The 16157-nt window shown below is 49.2% G+C and overlaps 1 protein-coding gene across 1 annotated transcript; it reads left to right on the top strand.

The window, feature by feature from the left end:
* IRS2 (insulin receptor substrate 2) lies at positions 1–12848 on the top strand. Its single transcript, XM_083495057.1, has 3 exons — positions 1–25; positions 5595–9380; positions 10592–12848. Exons 1-3 carry the CDS (start codon positions 16–18, stop codon positions 10594–10596), a joined length of 3801 nt encoding a protein of 1266 aa, XP_083351183.1. The 5' UTR covers positions 1–15; the 3' UTR covers positions 10597–12848.
* Positions 12849–16157: the final 3309 nt, after the last annotated feature.

The following is a 16157-nucleotide window of genomic DNA, read 5'->3' as shown; positions in this document are numbered from 1 at the left end:
CCAGAAGGCAAAGATATGCATGAAGGTAAATGGGTCTTGACCATTAGGTCCAGTCGTGGCCAACTCTGGGGTTGCGGCGTTCATCTCACTTTATTGGCCGAGGGAGCCGGCGTACAGCTTCCGGGTCATGTGGCCAGTATGACTAAGCCGCTTCTGGCGAACCAGAGCAGCGCACGGAAATGCCGTTTACCTTCCCGCCGGAGCAGTACCTATTTAGCTGATGCCGGGTGGCGCCGCGTCCAGCCTCCGCCTCTTCCCTGGCACCCTCCAGAACTTGGCGCCCTGCCGCCCTGCGCCACTAGCCTCTATGGCTAAGATCCCCCTGGGTGCCATTGAGGCTTTCAGCGTGTGTGTGTGTATGTGTATGCAAATGTGTGTGGGCACAGTATCAAATTGGGTTCTTGACCTGAGTGAAATAAAGCCTAGTTTCACCGCTGCCATAACAGACAAGTGACAAAAATTGGAACTCTGGGTTGTGCAGTGATACGATTTGCAGAAGGTTTGGGACAGTTATTTGAGGGATTTGCTGGCACAAGATGTGGTCCTGGGTAGCTTTAAATGGGGATTTGAGAAATTCGTGGAGTGGAAGGCTCAATGGCTGCTACTTGTGGTGCCTATATGCAACTTCCAGGTTCAGAGGCTGCAAGGACGGAAAATGATGGTTGGTTTCACATTCTGCTTAGGGGCTTTTTGGGTGTACCTGGTTGGGCTCAGTGAGCCTTTCTGTCTGATCTAGCAAGGCTGCTGTGTATGACGTGAAATGCTTAACTAAACCCCAGCTCTTGTGCTCCAGTGCAGCTGTGCTGAACACAAGGGGATGAATAGAAAAGAGTAGCTTTGCTAAAATCCATGCCCCGGAGACAGGCAAGATGTTGCTGTTCTGGGTGCACCTGAATTTGAGCGGCTTGCGAGCGGACACGGAGCAATGGATCCAAACTACAAGAAAGAAGATTCCACCTAAACATTAGGAAGAACTTCCTGACAGTAAGAGCTGTTCGACAGTGGAATTTGCTGCCAAGGAGTGTGGTGGAGTCTCCTTCTTTGGAGCTCTTTAAGCAGAGGCTTGACAACCATATGTCAGGAGTGCTCTGGTGGTGTTTCCTGCTTGGCAGGGGGTTGGACTCGATGGCCCTTGTGGTCTCTTCCAACTCTATGATTCTATGGTACTTGCACTTTGAAGTGCTTTCGAACTGCTAGGTTGGCAGGGGCAGGGACCAAGCAATGGGACCTCACCCCGTCAGGGGGATTCGAACCGCCAACCTTCTGATCAGCAAGTCCTAGGCTCTGTGGTTTAATCCACAGCGCCAACCGTGTCCCTTAGGTGGTAGGAACTTGATCTGATAGGTGGTAGGAACTTGATCTGATAACTGGGGCAAGTTGATGAACTTGGGTGACCTCACAACTCCCCTCCCTCCTTGTGACATAATGATGATGTATCAGTGATGTATCAATGATGGTTCTGGATATGTATTCTGGGTAGGGAGGGAAGATCTTCAAAGAGCTTGTAACCCATGTTCCAGGTTCTTACTGTAACACTCTTCCATTTTCTTCTAGTTGTGAGGGTGAGGGATGGGGAGGGGCCTCACAAGTGGAGTAGCCTAGGGCCTCTCTTCATCTAAATCTGGCCCTGCCTCCTGCCCCCCCCCCTGTTTGAATAGAAAACTAATTGGGCAAAGAGAAAAAAATATTCAGCCAGCAAGCAGTTCCTTCCTGTCATTTGTGTAGGCTCCACCATACTCAGATTTGGTCTTAGAGTAGTTTGGTGTATACTTTACTGGAGGATGGGGAATGGACCAAAAGACAAAATGCCACTGAGTGTTGTGTTGCAGGGTACCTTTATTCCTTGAAAACGCTCATTTGATGAAATAGATAACTGTTCCTTTGTCACCTTTCTTCCGTGAGTCTTGGGGAGGACCACTCCCCCCTGAAGCCCTTTTTCCACCTTCGGCCTGGGGGCGGGCCCCATACTCCACCACAGCATATAAGGCTCCAAGGAGGCCTCGGGACATCGCTGCTGCCGCTCTGCCTATGAGTCTTGGGGAGGACTCCCCCCCCCCCCTTGAAGCCCATTTTCCACCTTGGGCCTGGGGGCGGGCCCCATACTCACCTCCACAGCTTATGGGGCTCCAGGGAGGCCTCGGGTGTGTGGGGTGGGGTGGGTGTTTAGTTGGGTGTGGGAATTTGTTTAATTATGTTGTGTTTGTAACTTTGTTTTTTGTTTTTATAGTTTTATTGTTCTGTTAGTTTGTTTTTTGTATAAGCTTTAATTTGATTTTAAGGGAAGGGGTCAGGGCTGCCTGGGAGTGGGTCCCAGCAAACAAAATGGCTGGGGCAGGTTCCACAGGGGGGGATGCACTCGGACAACCGATCTCAGTGATCACAGGTAGGAGGAGGAGTTACGTTAAGACCAGACCATGTCATTACCGAGGAAGCAGGCTTAGTCGTTGTTTGAGGACTATCCCTGCCTCCAGGTCTGGTCCTGACAGGAAGGATACTGGAATCAACAAGGGAAACCCACATGACCTGAAAGTGTTGCTGTGCAATGCCAGGTCAATGATGAATAAAACCTCTTCCATCCACGACCTGATTGTGGATGGAGGATTTGACCTGGCATGTGTGACAGAGACCTGGTTGGATGAAGCAGATGGGCCCATCCTTGCCGCTGCTTGTCCACCAGGTTTCTCTTACGCACAGCAACCCAGGCCTTGTGGGCAGGGAGGGGGGGTTTCAGTGATTTTTAGGAAGTCATTAGTTTGCACCAGGCGTCCTATTGGGAAGACCCAGTTCTCTGAGTGCATGTTCTGGAAGTTGGGCAATAGGGGCAGTACACGATTCCTATTGGTGTACCGACCTCCCCGCTGCACCAAGGATTCCCTGCCCGAGCTGTCCTCCTGGAGACACCTAGTTTGGTTGTCCTAGGGGATTTTAACATCCATGCCGACACGACGTTACAAGGGGCCGCTCGGGACTTTGTGGAAAGCATGGCCTCCATGGGGCTGTCACTGAATACGTTTGGTGATCTGACACTAACTAAAAGTGAAACAAAAGAAGTGCCATGGTCAGATCACTTCCTGGTGCAACTGGACTTCTCCGTGACCCTTCCCCTCTGCAGGGAGGTGGGACCGATTCAGATGGTCTGCCCCCGCCACTTAATGGATCCAAATGGTTTCCAGAGAGTGGTAGGGGATGTTTTATCCCATGTTGATGGCCTTTCAGCTGATTCCCTGGTGGCCCGCTGGAATGTGGAGTTAACCAGGGCTATTGACTGTTTGGCTCCAAAGCGCCCTCTCTGATTGCATGGAGTCCGGACAGCCCCGTGGTTTTCCACGGATCTGAGGGCAATGAAACAATCGTTGAGACGGCTAGAGCGCCGGTGGCGGATAACCCATTCTGAATCTGACCGGACACGGGTTAGAGCTCAATGTCGAGCCTACCAAGTGGAGATAGCGACGGCGAAGAAGACTTTCTTCACCGCCTCTATTGCATCTGCGGAAAACAGCAGCAGGAGACTCTTTCAGGTGGTTCGCAATTTAGCGGAACCACCTGCTCCATCAGGGCCCAGTAGGGGCAACATGATCTCCTGCAATGACTTTGCAAAGTTTTTTGCAGATAAAGTCGCTCAGATTCGAGAAGAGGTAGATTCCACTGTGGGAGCAGGGCAGGGGCGGGAGAGTGCTAGAGTCCGGTCTAGTCAAGTTGTGTGGGATCATTTCCAATCTGTTACCCCCGAGGATGTGGACAGGCTGCTTGGACGAGTGAAACCAACCACTTGCCTCCTTGATCCTTGCCCATCCTGGCTTATAAAAGCTAGCCAGGAAGGACTGGGCGATGGGCTTTGTGGGGTGGTGAATGCTTCCCTCCGTGAGGCAGCCTTCCCAGACCCGCTGAAAGAGGCGGTTATTAAACCGCTTCTTAAAAAACCATCTTTAGATGCGGCCACGATAGCCAACTATCGCCCAGTCTCAAATCTTCCATTCTTGGGCAAGGTGATTGAGCAAGTGGTTGCTGAACAACTCCAGGCACGCCTGGAAGAAGCGGACCATTTGGATCCCTTCCAGTCGGGATTCAGGCCTCATCATGGGACTGAAACTGCCTTGGTTGCACTGGTTGATGATCTCCGGCGGGCTAGGGACAAAGGTGAGAGCTGTTTTCTAGTTCTGCTGGATCTCTCAGCGGCGTTTGATACCATCAACCATAACATCCTTCTGGACCATCTTGAGGGGCTGGGAGCTGGGGGCACTGTTATACAGTGGTTCTGCTCCTTCCTCCTGGGCCGTGTTCAGAAAGTGGTGGTGGGGGATGAGTGTTCAGACCCCTGGGCCCTCACTTGTGGGGTGCCTCCGGGTTCCGTCCTCTCCCCCATGCTTTTCAACATCTACATGAAGCCGCTGGGAGAGATCATCAGGGGATTTGGGCTGGGTGTTCATCAGTATGCGGATGACACCCAGCTCTACCTTTCTTTCAAATCAGAACCAGTGAAGGCAGTGAAGGTCCTGTGTGAGTGCCTGGAGGCGGTTGGAGGTTGGATGGCGGCTAACAGATTGAGGTTGAATCCTGACAAGACAGAAGTACTGTTTTTGGGGGACAGGAGGCGGGCAGTGTGGAGGATTCCCTGGTCCTGAATGGGGTAACTGTGCCCCTGAAGGACCAGGTGCGCAGCCTGGGAGTCATTTTGGACTCACAGCTGTCCATGGAGGCACAGGTCAAATCTGTGTCCTGTGTTTACCAGCTCCATCTGGTACGCAGGCTGAGACCCTCCCTGCCCGCAGACTGTCTGGCTAGAGTGGTGCATGCTCTGGTTATCTCCCTCTTGGACTACTGCAATGCGCTGAATGTGGGGCTACCTTTGAAGGTGACCTGGAAACTACAACTAATCCAGAACGCGGCAGCTAGACTGGTGACTGGAGGCGGCCGCCGAGACCATATAACACCGGTCTTGAAAGACCTGCATTGGCTCCCAGTACGTTTCCGAGCACAATTCAAAGTGTTGGTGCTGACCTTTAAAGCCCTAAACGGCCTTGGTCCTGTATACCTGAAGGAGCGTCTCCACCCCCATCACTCAGCCCAGACACTGAGATCCAGCGCCAAGGGCCTTCTGGCGGTTCCCTCACTGCGAGAAGCCAAGTTACAGGGAACCAGGCAGAGGGCCTTCTCGGGAGTGGCGCCTTCCCTGTGGAACACCCAAAGAGAACAACAACTACCAGGCTTTTAGAAGACATCTGAAGGCAGCCCTGTTTCGTGAAGCTTTTAATGTTTGATGTATTATAGTATTTTAATATTCTTTTGGAAGCCGCCCAGAGTGGCCGGGGAAGCCCAGCCAGATGGGCGGGTTATAAATAATAAATTATTATTATTATTATTATTATTATTATTATTATTATTATTATTATTATTATTTTAACAGAGTGCCTGCTTGCTTGCTTATTTATTTATTTATTTGCAGCATTTCAATGAAATATAGCAGTATGACTATAAAAATATTTTGATCACTTTAAACAGAAAGCAAAGGGTTAAGAATTCTATCACATTCTATTTTTCTTCTTTCCTCTTTACTGTCCTCTTTGCTGTTTATATTTCGCTATTAAATAAATAAGCACACCGACAGCAAACGCGCTGGATAAACTGCGGGAACTCTCCGTGCCATCCGAATTACCGAAGCGCCGGGGAAGTCAGGGCACGAAGGTCTGAGGACCTCGGGCCCGACGGGCGGGCAAGGAGCCCCACTCCGGCAGGGGAAGGGCGCTCGCTGGCTCGCTCGCCGAGGGTTTGTTGCTTCAGAGGGAGAGCAAGAGACATCCTCGCCCGGCGGCAGGTAGGGAAGGCGGAGGACGAAAGGGCGAGCGGGCCAGAGAGGCCAGCTGGAAACCCAATCGCAGCCTCGCAGCCTGGAGGGGGGCTTTCACCCTGCAATCCATTGGTGGAGCGCGCTGTCTTTTACGCGGGAGGCGGGCTGATGAAAGGACCGGGGCGGCTTCTCTCCGCAACGCCCCTTCTCCTACGTGAGCTTCTGGGTGACCCGGGCGCGTCACGTGTTGTTTTGCTGTTGGCAGAGGAGAGCGGAGCGCGAGAAGTTCCCTCCTCCTGCTGCTGCTGCTGCTGCATCTCTGGTCCTCCGGCGAGGAGCGCGCGCAGCACCGCAGGGACGGAGCGGCGGGCCAGAGCGAGCGAGCAAGCGCGGGCCGCAGCGGAGACCCGAAGCGGCCGGGGTGGGGGACGCGCGAGCTGCGGGCCTCGCGCAAGCGCTGCTCGGAATCGCCGCCCCGGAGCGGGAGAGGGGATGGCGAGTCCCCCCGCGGCGGAGCTTCCCGCCCGCCCGCAAGGCGGCCTCAACCGCAACAACAACAACAACCAGCAGCAGCAGCAGCAGCCGCCGCCCGAGCAGCCGCCGCCGCCGCCGGGCGTGCGCAAGTGCGGCTACCTGCGCAAGCACAAGCACGGCCACAGGCGCTTCTTCGTGCTCCGCGCCGCCAGCGACGAAGCGCCGCCTCAGCCCGCCCGGCTGGAGTACTACGAGAGCGAGAAGAAGTGGCGGAGCAAGTCGGCGGCGCCCAAGCGCTCCATCGCGCTCGACTCTTGCCTCAACATCCACAAGCGGGCCGACGCCAAGCACAAGCACCTGGTGGCTCTGTACACGCGCGACGAGTATTTCGCGCTGGCGGCCGAGAGCGAGCCGGAGCAGGAAGCCTGGTACGTGGCGCTGACGGAGCTGCTCCGCGAGAGCCAGCCCGCCGGGCACGACTCCCCTCGGCGCCAGCCGCCGTCGGCCTCCCGCGAGGAGCCGCCGCCGCCGCCGCCCGGGACCTCGCCTTACCGCGAGGTGTGGCAGGTGACGCTGAAGCCCCGGGGCCTCGGGCAGAGCCGCAACCTCGCCGGCGTGCACCGGCTGTGCCTAGCGGCGAGCACGGTGGGGCTGGTGCGCCTCAACTGCCAGCGGCCCTGCGTGACGCTGCAGCTCATGAACATCCGCCGCTGCGGCCACTCGGATAGCTTCTTCTTCATGGAGCTTGGTCGCTCGGCTTCGACTGGGCCCGGCGAGCTGTGGATGCAGGCGGACGACGCGGTGGTGGCGCAGAACATCCATGAGACCATCCTGGAGGCCATGAAGGCGCTGCGGGAGCTCGCCGAGTTCCGCCCGCGCAGCAAGAGCCAGTCGTCGTCATCTTCATCCAGTTCGTCATCGTCCGGCGCCAGCGGAGCATTGTCGGCCATGTGCAGTCGACCCATTTCGGTTCCCGGCCGCCGCCATCACCACCCGCCCTCTCTGACGGCGCTGCCCCCCAGCCAGGCCGGGCTTCTCCGCCGGTCGCGTACAGACACTCTGGTGGCGGGCAGAAGCAGTGGGAACCGGAGCCGGACTGCGAGTGAGGGTGACGGGGGCAGAGCTGGTTCACTAGCTGGCAGCCCCTCGGGGTCCGACGCTGGAGAGCCCCCGCTCGGCCGCTCGCACAGGCCTGGGGCAGCCAGCTGCAGGCTCGGGAGCCAGACAGCTGCGCCGCCCGGTCGCTCCCTGGCCTTGTTGTGCTCCCCCTCCTTGGTTACAAAGCTGGCTACAGAGCCAGGCATGTTCTCCCAGCACCCTTCCAGCAGCAGCACCTCCGGCTCCCCTAGCGATCCTGCTAGCTTCCTGGCCTTTGAGGAGTTGGGTCCAGCCATGGACCCTTCAACAGCTAGTAACCACAGCAACACACCTGAGACCCCTCCTGACCTGCAGCTGGATGGCTACATTGCCATGGAGCGGGGACACCTTTGTTATTGGCCCTACATATGGGAGAGCGCTGGAGGAGACAAGGTTCCCAGGAAGCGCACTTACTCCCTGACAACACCAGCATATCGGCACCCCATGCCAACTCTTCTCTCCTCTGCCTCGCTGGATGAGTACACACTCATGCGGGCTACCTTACCAACAGCAGGGGCCCCTTCAAGGGGAACCTATACTCCTTACCCTGAGGATTACTGTGATGTGGACATTGGCTCTGGCGGAACCACCAGCAGCAGTAGCAGCTCACATCTAGGTCGCAGTGGTAGTGGGGAGGAGGGCTACATGCCCATGAGCTCTGGGGGAGCAGCTGTTTTGCCATTGCAAGGTGGTCCTGGTGGTTATATGTCTATGAGCCCCACCAGTGTGTCAGCCCCACAGCAGATTTTGCATCCTCACTCCCACAAGATCAGCAGTGATAACTCCCTAGATGACAGTGACTACATGCGCATGTTGGGTACTAAGTTATCTGGGGAGAATCTTGATGGGAGAATGACCAGTGGTGACTACATTGACATGTCCCCTTTGCTGTTGTCTCCTGTCTATGGATCTGCCTCACCTGTGCCCTCTCCTGATGGCTTTGCAGGCCAGGGGCTGAGGGGCCAGACCAACAACTTCTATAACCCACTATCTCATGCCTGCCAAAGCCAGCCAAACTCTCTGGGTGAGAAAAAGAACAGTGACCAGTATGTGTTTATGAACTCACCTGTAGAGAGATTAACTCTCACACCCAAAGGGGAGTCCTTCCTTGCTATCTGCAACCACACAATGATGCCTTCAACCATTTACTACACCCAAACTGAGAGCTCTCTTACTCCCTACATGAATGAGCAACCCCCTACAAATGAATCACAAAGTCCCTGTGGAGAGTATGTCCACATTGGATATTCACTAGCCTGTGGGAGCTCAGCTTCCTCACTTGGCTCTGGGTTGAATGAGCACAATGATTCCCTCATCCCCAGATATATGAACCTCAACTTTGATGGGTCACAATCAGCAGCTGCGGAATCCTTGGAAGATGTGTTGATCCCAGGATCCTGCCCCAGCCCTGGGCAACCTAACAAACATTACCTAAAGGTTGAAATGGAGACAACTTTTACAACAGCCACCCCAACCCAGCCCATTTTACAGAAGCCAGAAAATGTTAATGTAAGCAGCCCTGTTACTGAATTGAAGCAACTTACACTTTCTGGGGTGCAGGCCTTCATCTTTGCCAGTCCTCCTCCTGATCCTAATCATGGAGCCAAAGTAATCCGTGCTGATCCTCAGGGACGACGGAGGCACAGCTCAGAGACTTTTCCCTCTACTACTACAGTGACGCCTGTTTCTCCTTCCTTTGCACACAGTCCCAAGCGACACAATTCTGCCTCTGTGGAAAATGTGTCCCTCAGGAAAAATGGCTTGTTAGAAGAGCAGACCAGCAGCCCCATGTGCCGGGAGACCTCAGCTGGCTTCCAGAATGGCCTCAACCACATTGCTGTTGATGTCTTGGAAGGAGACTATTTGGCAAGTGGTGGCCAAGGCAAGCACAAAGGCAGACACCCCTGTAATGAAAGTATCAATGGTACTTACACCAGTATAGACTTCTTGACCCACAATTTGAAAGAAGTCTCTTCAGTGAAAGGTAAGCTTCCTTACTTTAACCTTTTTCTTTTTTTCTTTTTTGTGTGGATAATGGATTGAAACACCATTATGCCCAGAGCTTCTGAACGTGATCAAACTTTGGTGTCTCATTTCACAGAGGTTTTTTTTTTTTATCTGTAATGAGAGCTCTTCTAGTTCAATCTTTCTTGCTACAGTAACACCTTTAGGCAGGATTTCTGTGCCCACTGACCTGGGAGTAGGGGGACTTCTAACCAAATAGGAATATCAGTGTCCGTAATAGCTCCCCTGTACTGGGCTGTCCTAGGAGGAAAGAACTACAAAGAAGCTTCTCAGACATCCCTCACATGCTGTATAGCTACAGACTGCTATGTTTGTAGGAAAGTCCTTTTGTGTGTGGGGGGGGGGGGGGTCTCCTGAAATCCTGCTTTCCCAAGAGGACTGAACCTCTTCTGTTCTAGGCTGCAGTATTTTGTTGCAGGTCTAACTTAAGAAGAGTTGACCTCTAAAAGCCTAGTTTTGATAAAAGGTCAAACCAATGAGGTGACTTAAAAGGGGTTAAAGCAATGAGGTGAAGTAGCCCCTGTAACAGAAGGATGTGGGATTACAGAGTATTACATGCTGCTGCAAGATCCAAGTTTGTGGCAAGTACTCTGGTGAGAGAACTCCAGCAGTTAAAATCACAAAATATGCCAAAGTGGAAACATAGACTCTTTAAAATATGCTCTTGTCAGTTCCAAAGCTTCCCTCTTCTTCCAGCATAGGAAAAAGCCACACATTTGGCAAGTTAAAAATGGGTTTATGTGCTTTAAGATTTTAATAACTTAATTAAGATTTTAATAACTTAATTACCTAGTTCTAGGAGCTGTAGTTGATGAGCCCATGAAGCAATGTGGTCCTCATGCTTGAGGAACATTGTACAGAATTTTGGCGGCTTAGGCATGCTGGCCACATGACCCAGAAGCTGTACGCCAGTAAAGTGAGATGAGCGCCACAACCCCAGAGTCGTCTGCGACTGGACCTAATGGTCAGGGGTCCCTTTACCTTTACAGACCAAGAGAGTAACAGGCAAAAGTAGTGCACCAAGGACATCTTCTACATGTTGGTAGTCTGTGCCCTCCGAGAACTGGGTCATTCTGAACTTGTAACTGAGTAGTGAAGGAGCTCTGTAGTGAACCTGCATCTTTAGTTGGCTAGAGTTTAGTGATGCCTTTACTTTCTCTTTCTTTTCAGAATGAAGAATCCAGTATTACCACCATGAAAACTGCTTGATGAAATTTAAAACATTTTAAAATCCTAATACAGTACGCTTTTTTCAGTTCCATGGTTCTCATGGAGGGGAATTATCCCATCTCATTCACTGAGTTTGCAACACTGTTTGCATAAACTATGATTTAGAACTTTGGACCTCTTCAGTAGGCTGACTGAGTGAGTGCCATTCCCCCCCCCCCAGCACAGTTGACTGTATTTATTTTTCAGCATGTTAGGAGGTTGTGTTTGCAACTGCTACAGCAGTAAAATCTGGTTTTTTACTGGCACCCTTTCAAACCTCTAGCACTACCTCAGTTAAAAATGAAACTGGATTTGTAATGCTGGTGTATAATGGCTGGCAATCTCTTTTATCTCAGAGCTGAGTGTTGTCATCAGCCTTAATGATCATATCAAGAATCCTGCTGCTGCCTGGTTGCATCTTAGCCGCTGGCTCCTCTGTTTAGTTAGCAGGCAAACTGGAAAATTTAAGCCAAAACTAACTTTAAAGTTTAGGCTTCTTATCAGAATATTTATAATGGTTTTAAAATATGTAATGGAACATAATATAATTAAACTATACTAAGATATTCTTTACCTTGTGACATAGTTGTATAATTGTGTCTGTTTAGTTTTTTAACTACTTCAGGAGTACTTGAGGTCTTCTGTTTGTATGCTTTCATTTATCAGCTAATCATGATATTAGTTGAATTTCTTGTAACCAAAACCAGATCAACATGCTAATAATGGAAGTGTATTTGTTTTTGGACCAACTGAATATGTTCAGAACATAATAATGCACTTCATTTTAAAAGACCTCTTATAGGAACAAAATTTTTCATTAAAAGAATTTGGGGAGAGGGCAAAAACAAGTTATTCTAGAAATTCTCACAAGTATACGTAGTGAAAACCAACAGTGTCATAGCTTCTCTTTTATATAAAAAGGTAAAGGACCTCTGACCATTAAGTCCAGTCACGAACGACTCTGGTGTTGCGGTGCTCATCTCATTTTACTGGCCAAGGGAGCCGGCGTTTGTCTGCAGACAGTTTTTCCGGGTCATGTGGAAAACCGGGTCGTGGCGAAACCAGAGCAGTGCACAGAAACGCCGTTTATCTTCCCTCCAGAGTGGTACCTGCACTTTGACATGCTTTCGAATTGCTAGATTGGCAGAAGCTGGGACAGAGCAACAGGAGCTCACCCCGTCGCGGGGATTTGAACCGCCAACCTTCCGATCAGCAGGCCCAAGAGGCTCAGTGGTTTGGACCACAGTGCCACCCGCATCCCACTCTTTTATATATGCCACCCCAAAAGCTTGCACTATGATGGGTTATTTTTCACTCTCTTGTTACTTCTAACCTCTGTTTGTTTAAAGAGACTCTTAAAAAAATTATAATGATTTCAACTCTTGTCTGAGTCATAAGAAGTTTTTTCCTTGAGAATTTTCTGTACTGTGTTATCAGAAACAATGTATTACATGTTTATTGAGGTAGACAAAGCATCTAGTGTCTTATTGCTCAATTAAATGGAATGCAAACTGCTTCCATGCTGAGCATTGGGGTTGAGGATTGTATAATAAGAGATATCTGAATGTAATCTCCACCCATTTAGTCTTCCTCTGAGGGCATGGGAAGGGGAATATTATAATGCTTCTGCTAGTAAAATGATTGAAGTATCAAAAAAGATTACTTTTAGTCATATCTGTTCTCTTAAACACCCCACCTTTCTGCCTGAGCAAGATGGTTGGCTATAAAGCTGATGAGGAACACTGAATTGCTGAAACCAAAATGTTATTGCCACAATAACGAATTTAGCCAGACAACATCTAAAACAAGGGAGCTTGAATATACTATAGTATACATTTCACAAAAAGCTTATGCAACTATTTATGTTCCTAGTTTACAATGTGGAACCAAAAGTCTGCTACAACTTTGCAGTGTGTACTGATTGGTTCTTTGTACACCTTGCCTGGTTTTGATTTCTAAAAGTTATAAGCAGTGTTTTCTTTTTTGATATGTAATTGTTTCTAGTTATCGATATGTTAAATTATTTCTTGCCATTGTGACAAACACTTAGCTTACCTGGCTTTGTCTTCCAATGTGCACTCTGTATATAGGAGTAAATCAGTGATGCTGCTAGGGATGAGAATACATGGAACTAGAATAGTATTTAATCTTTACTGACCTTGGCTGCTCTTGTTAATAGAAACATGCAATAAAATATGTTATTTATTAAAGGAATAAATTCTTTGAGGACCTGTTCTTTGTAGAGATTTCTTGTCTATAAAATTATTCTTTATAGTTTGTTAAAATTTATTTTAATAGCTTTTCTTTTTACAGAAGTAACTCTTCTCTCCCTCTGTAACTATGATGCAGAACAGAACAAACTCAAAGAAAGTTGAGCCCAGATTATCCAATACAATAAAAGAAAAAATATCACACCATTAGGAATCAAAGCAGTCAAAATATTTTACATGCTGTAGGAAGTCCCCTGATGTCCATCTTGTTGATATGTGTAATAAAACAATACAATTCCACCTTGAATTTGTCTGCCTCCATGACATTTTTATCTTATCTGCCACTTTTTGGTACCATGTGATAAGAGTTGCCCTTTCTAGTCCCATCCAAAATCTGTTAATCTGCATTCAGGCCACTACCAGAAAATATCCAATTAATGGTTTAAAGTGAACATTCAAGTTTTAATCTAGAAACAAATTCAACAGAGCCTTTTGTAGGCATTGACTAGTAATTTTGTGGATCTCTGTAAAGATAGAATCTAAAAATATGGCAAATTTGTTGCAGGAAGGATCCCTTAATTTTACACCTCCTCCAACACTCTGTCCCCATCTCAGTTATTAATAACACATTATATAACATTATATAATCTTAGAAACATGGCTATTTTCTTTCTGCATTTCTACATCAGGCTTGTAGTAGTAGCAAGTAGTAGCAAGCAAGTAGTAGGTCCTCTGCATGGAGAAGATGTAGAAATGCTAATGGGTGACAGACAGTGAAACTGCTCAATACCTGCGTTGTCTCTGTCTTCACCCAAAAGGAAACTGATGATAACAACAGATGATGCAAGGAAGGAACTGTAGCCCAAGATAAGGCTACTTTAGCTACTTTAAATGAGTTACAGGGCCTCATGAGGTTCTGCTGCTTCATCTTTGGCAATCACTCATAGCCAAGTAAGATTGTCTTCCATGAACATGGTCTTAACAGTGAGTTGGTAATTCTGGATCCACACGTCCTTCCACAGTGGGACATAGGTTTCCGGGCGGGAGTTGGTCACAGTGAGGGTTTGCCAAACATGACTTCCTCTTAGCACGTTTCTCCCTTTCTTCCTAAGTTTGAGCATCTTCAGAATCCATAACACCTTTGGTAAAGGCTGTTCTCTAACTGGAGTGCTCACAGGCCAGTGTTTCCCAGTTGTCAGTGTTTATAATACATCTTTTTATATTTGCCTTTAAACCTCTTTTGTTGAAAGTGCATTACACTTTCCATTTTTAAGTTTGGAATAGAATAGTTGCTTTGGAAGACTAATGAGGTGTCAGGGAACTGGCATCAGAGCAGAGTGGAGAGGCGAGGCTCCCAGATTCTGCAGGAGAGGGAACTAGTAAGGGGAGAGAGAGAACGTCCTCTGGGGAAAGAAATCCAGGTGACACCAGGAAGAAGGGAGAGGCAGAGAGCACATTGGAGGGGGGGCTCTGAGACTCTTCCAGTGAAGTCAGTGAGGAGGGTGGAGGACCACCACTTGGCACGCCCACTCTGCGCAGAAGGCTTCCGCGCAGAGAGGCGAGGAGGAGGTTGTCCGTTAAGGAATTCTTATGCTGGAGGAAATTTAGGAGACGCCCACTCACGGATTCTGCCAGCGACTGAGCAGCAGCGCAAAGGGCTGCTCAGTCAGGGAAAGACGCAACTACCCCTAAGCAGTTTGGAACAGCTGGAGGTTTACACACAAGCAACCCCAATTCCCTTGACATGAGGCATCTGAACAACATGACCATTCCAACAAATTTGATGTTGAAGAATCATTGCTTTAACACTATTGCTTCCAGTACACTGTCTTCCCAAGTGATGTGTAACATTTTTCGGAGACACCATATCCATGTTTCACAAGCATATAATAGCTTTGTAAACAAGCATTTTGATTTGCCTGCAAATGTCCCGATGCTCTACACTTCAGTTGGGAGAAAGCTGCACTCGCAGAGCTCAGGTGATGCTGGATTTTGGTATCAATGTGGAAAGATAACTGCCCAGGTAGGAAAAGTGATACACACTTTCCAACATTTGTGGTGCTGCAGAGGGGTTGTTTTGTGCTTGTTGTTTTGTGCTTTTTGGTGCAAGCACTTTGGTTTTGCGGATGTTGAGCAATAGGCCAACCTATTCGTAAACTTCTGCAAAGGTAATGAGGATGGTTTGGAGGTCATCCTCTGAGTATGCACACACTATGTTGTCATCAGCATACTAAAGCTCTATGACGAAGTTATGGTAACCTTACCCTTTGCTTTCAACTTACTCAAACAGCTTTCCATCTTTTGATATGTTATTTCTACTCCGTAGGGGAGTTTTCATGGCAATGAAAAGAATAGAAGTGGCAATTTTCATGGCAATGAAAATAATAGAACACAACCCTTGTTAACACCTGAGGCCACTGTGAATGGTTCGCTTTGAGAGCCATTGTTATCTGTGATTGTTGCTGTCATATTATCACGGAGGAGCCAAAGGATGTTCACAAATTTATATGGGCAGCCAATTTTCAGAAGGACAACCTACAAGGCATTACGATGTACAGTGTCAAAGGCCTTAGTCAGGTCAATAAACAACATGTAGGGGAAGTTTTTTTCCCCCCTTAGTGGCACAGTTTCTTTTTGCTAGATCTGAAAGGCCTTCCTTTCAATCTCACTGTCATTCTTATGAAACCAGTCCTTGATTTGGTACCCAACAGGCTACAATAATAGATGTTTTTAGCATTGTCCAGTGTTCCTCAATGTTATCAAGGAACTCCAAAAGCAGATGGTCCTTAAGAGTTGTTTGGAAGTGTAATGGTTCTAGGGGTTGCTCGTGCGTAAGCCCGTGCCAACACCTGGCTGGGTTGCCTGAGTGAACCTTTCCTGTCCGGACAGCCACTCACCCATGGCTGTCTCAATCGCTGGCAGAATCCGTCAGTGGGCGTTTCTTAAACTTCTTCCAGCAAAGAAGTTCTTTGACGCCCAGTCTCCTCCTACTCTCCCTGCGCGGAAGCCTTCTGCACAAGGAGGGCGTAGGCAGTGGAGGACCCTCTCCCTGTTTGTTCCCGTCAAGGAGTCATGTGACCGCCTCTCTGATTCCCCCATCTGCCCCCCTTCTCCACTGGAGCTAAGCTGATTTCCTTCCCCAGAAGATGGGCTGCCTCTCCCAATCCCGGGACGCTCTCTGGGATCCCTCTGGAGCTTGCTCTCTCCCTCCGGCACTGATGGCAGTTCCCTGACAGGAAGCAATCCCGTTTAATAGGATCTTGAAGAGCTTGAGTGTTCATTTTGCACCTTGGTTTCCTTCCCTGAACACTTTGTTG

The sequence above is a fragment of the Podarcis liolepis genome, assembly GCF_965112155.1.
Source record: "Podarcis liolepis genome assembly, chromosome: 3".
Lineage (NCBI taxonomy): Eukaryota > Metazoa > Chordata > Lepidosauria > Squamata > Lacertidae > Podarcis > Podarcis liolepis.
The sequence above is the reverse complement of the archived record's forward strand: the minus strand, read 5'-3'. Positions and strand labels throughout refer to the sequence as shown.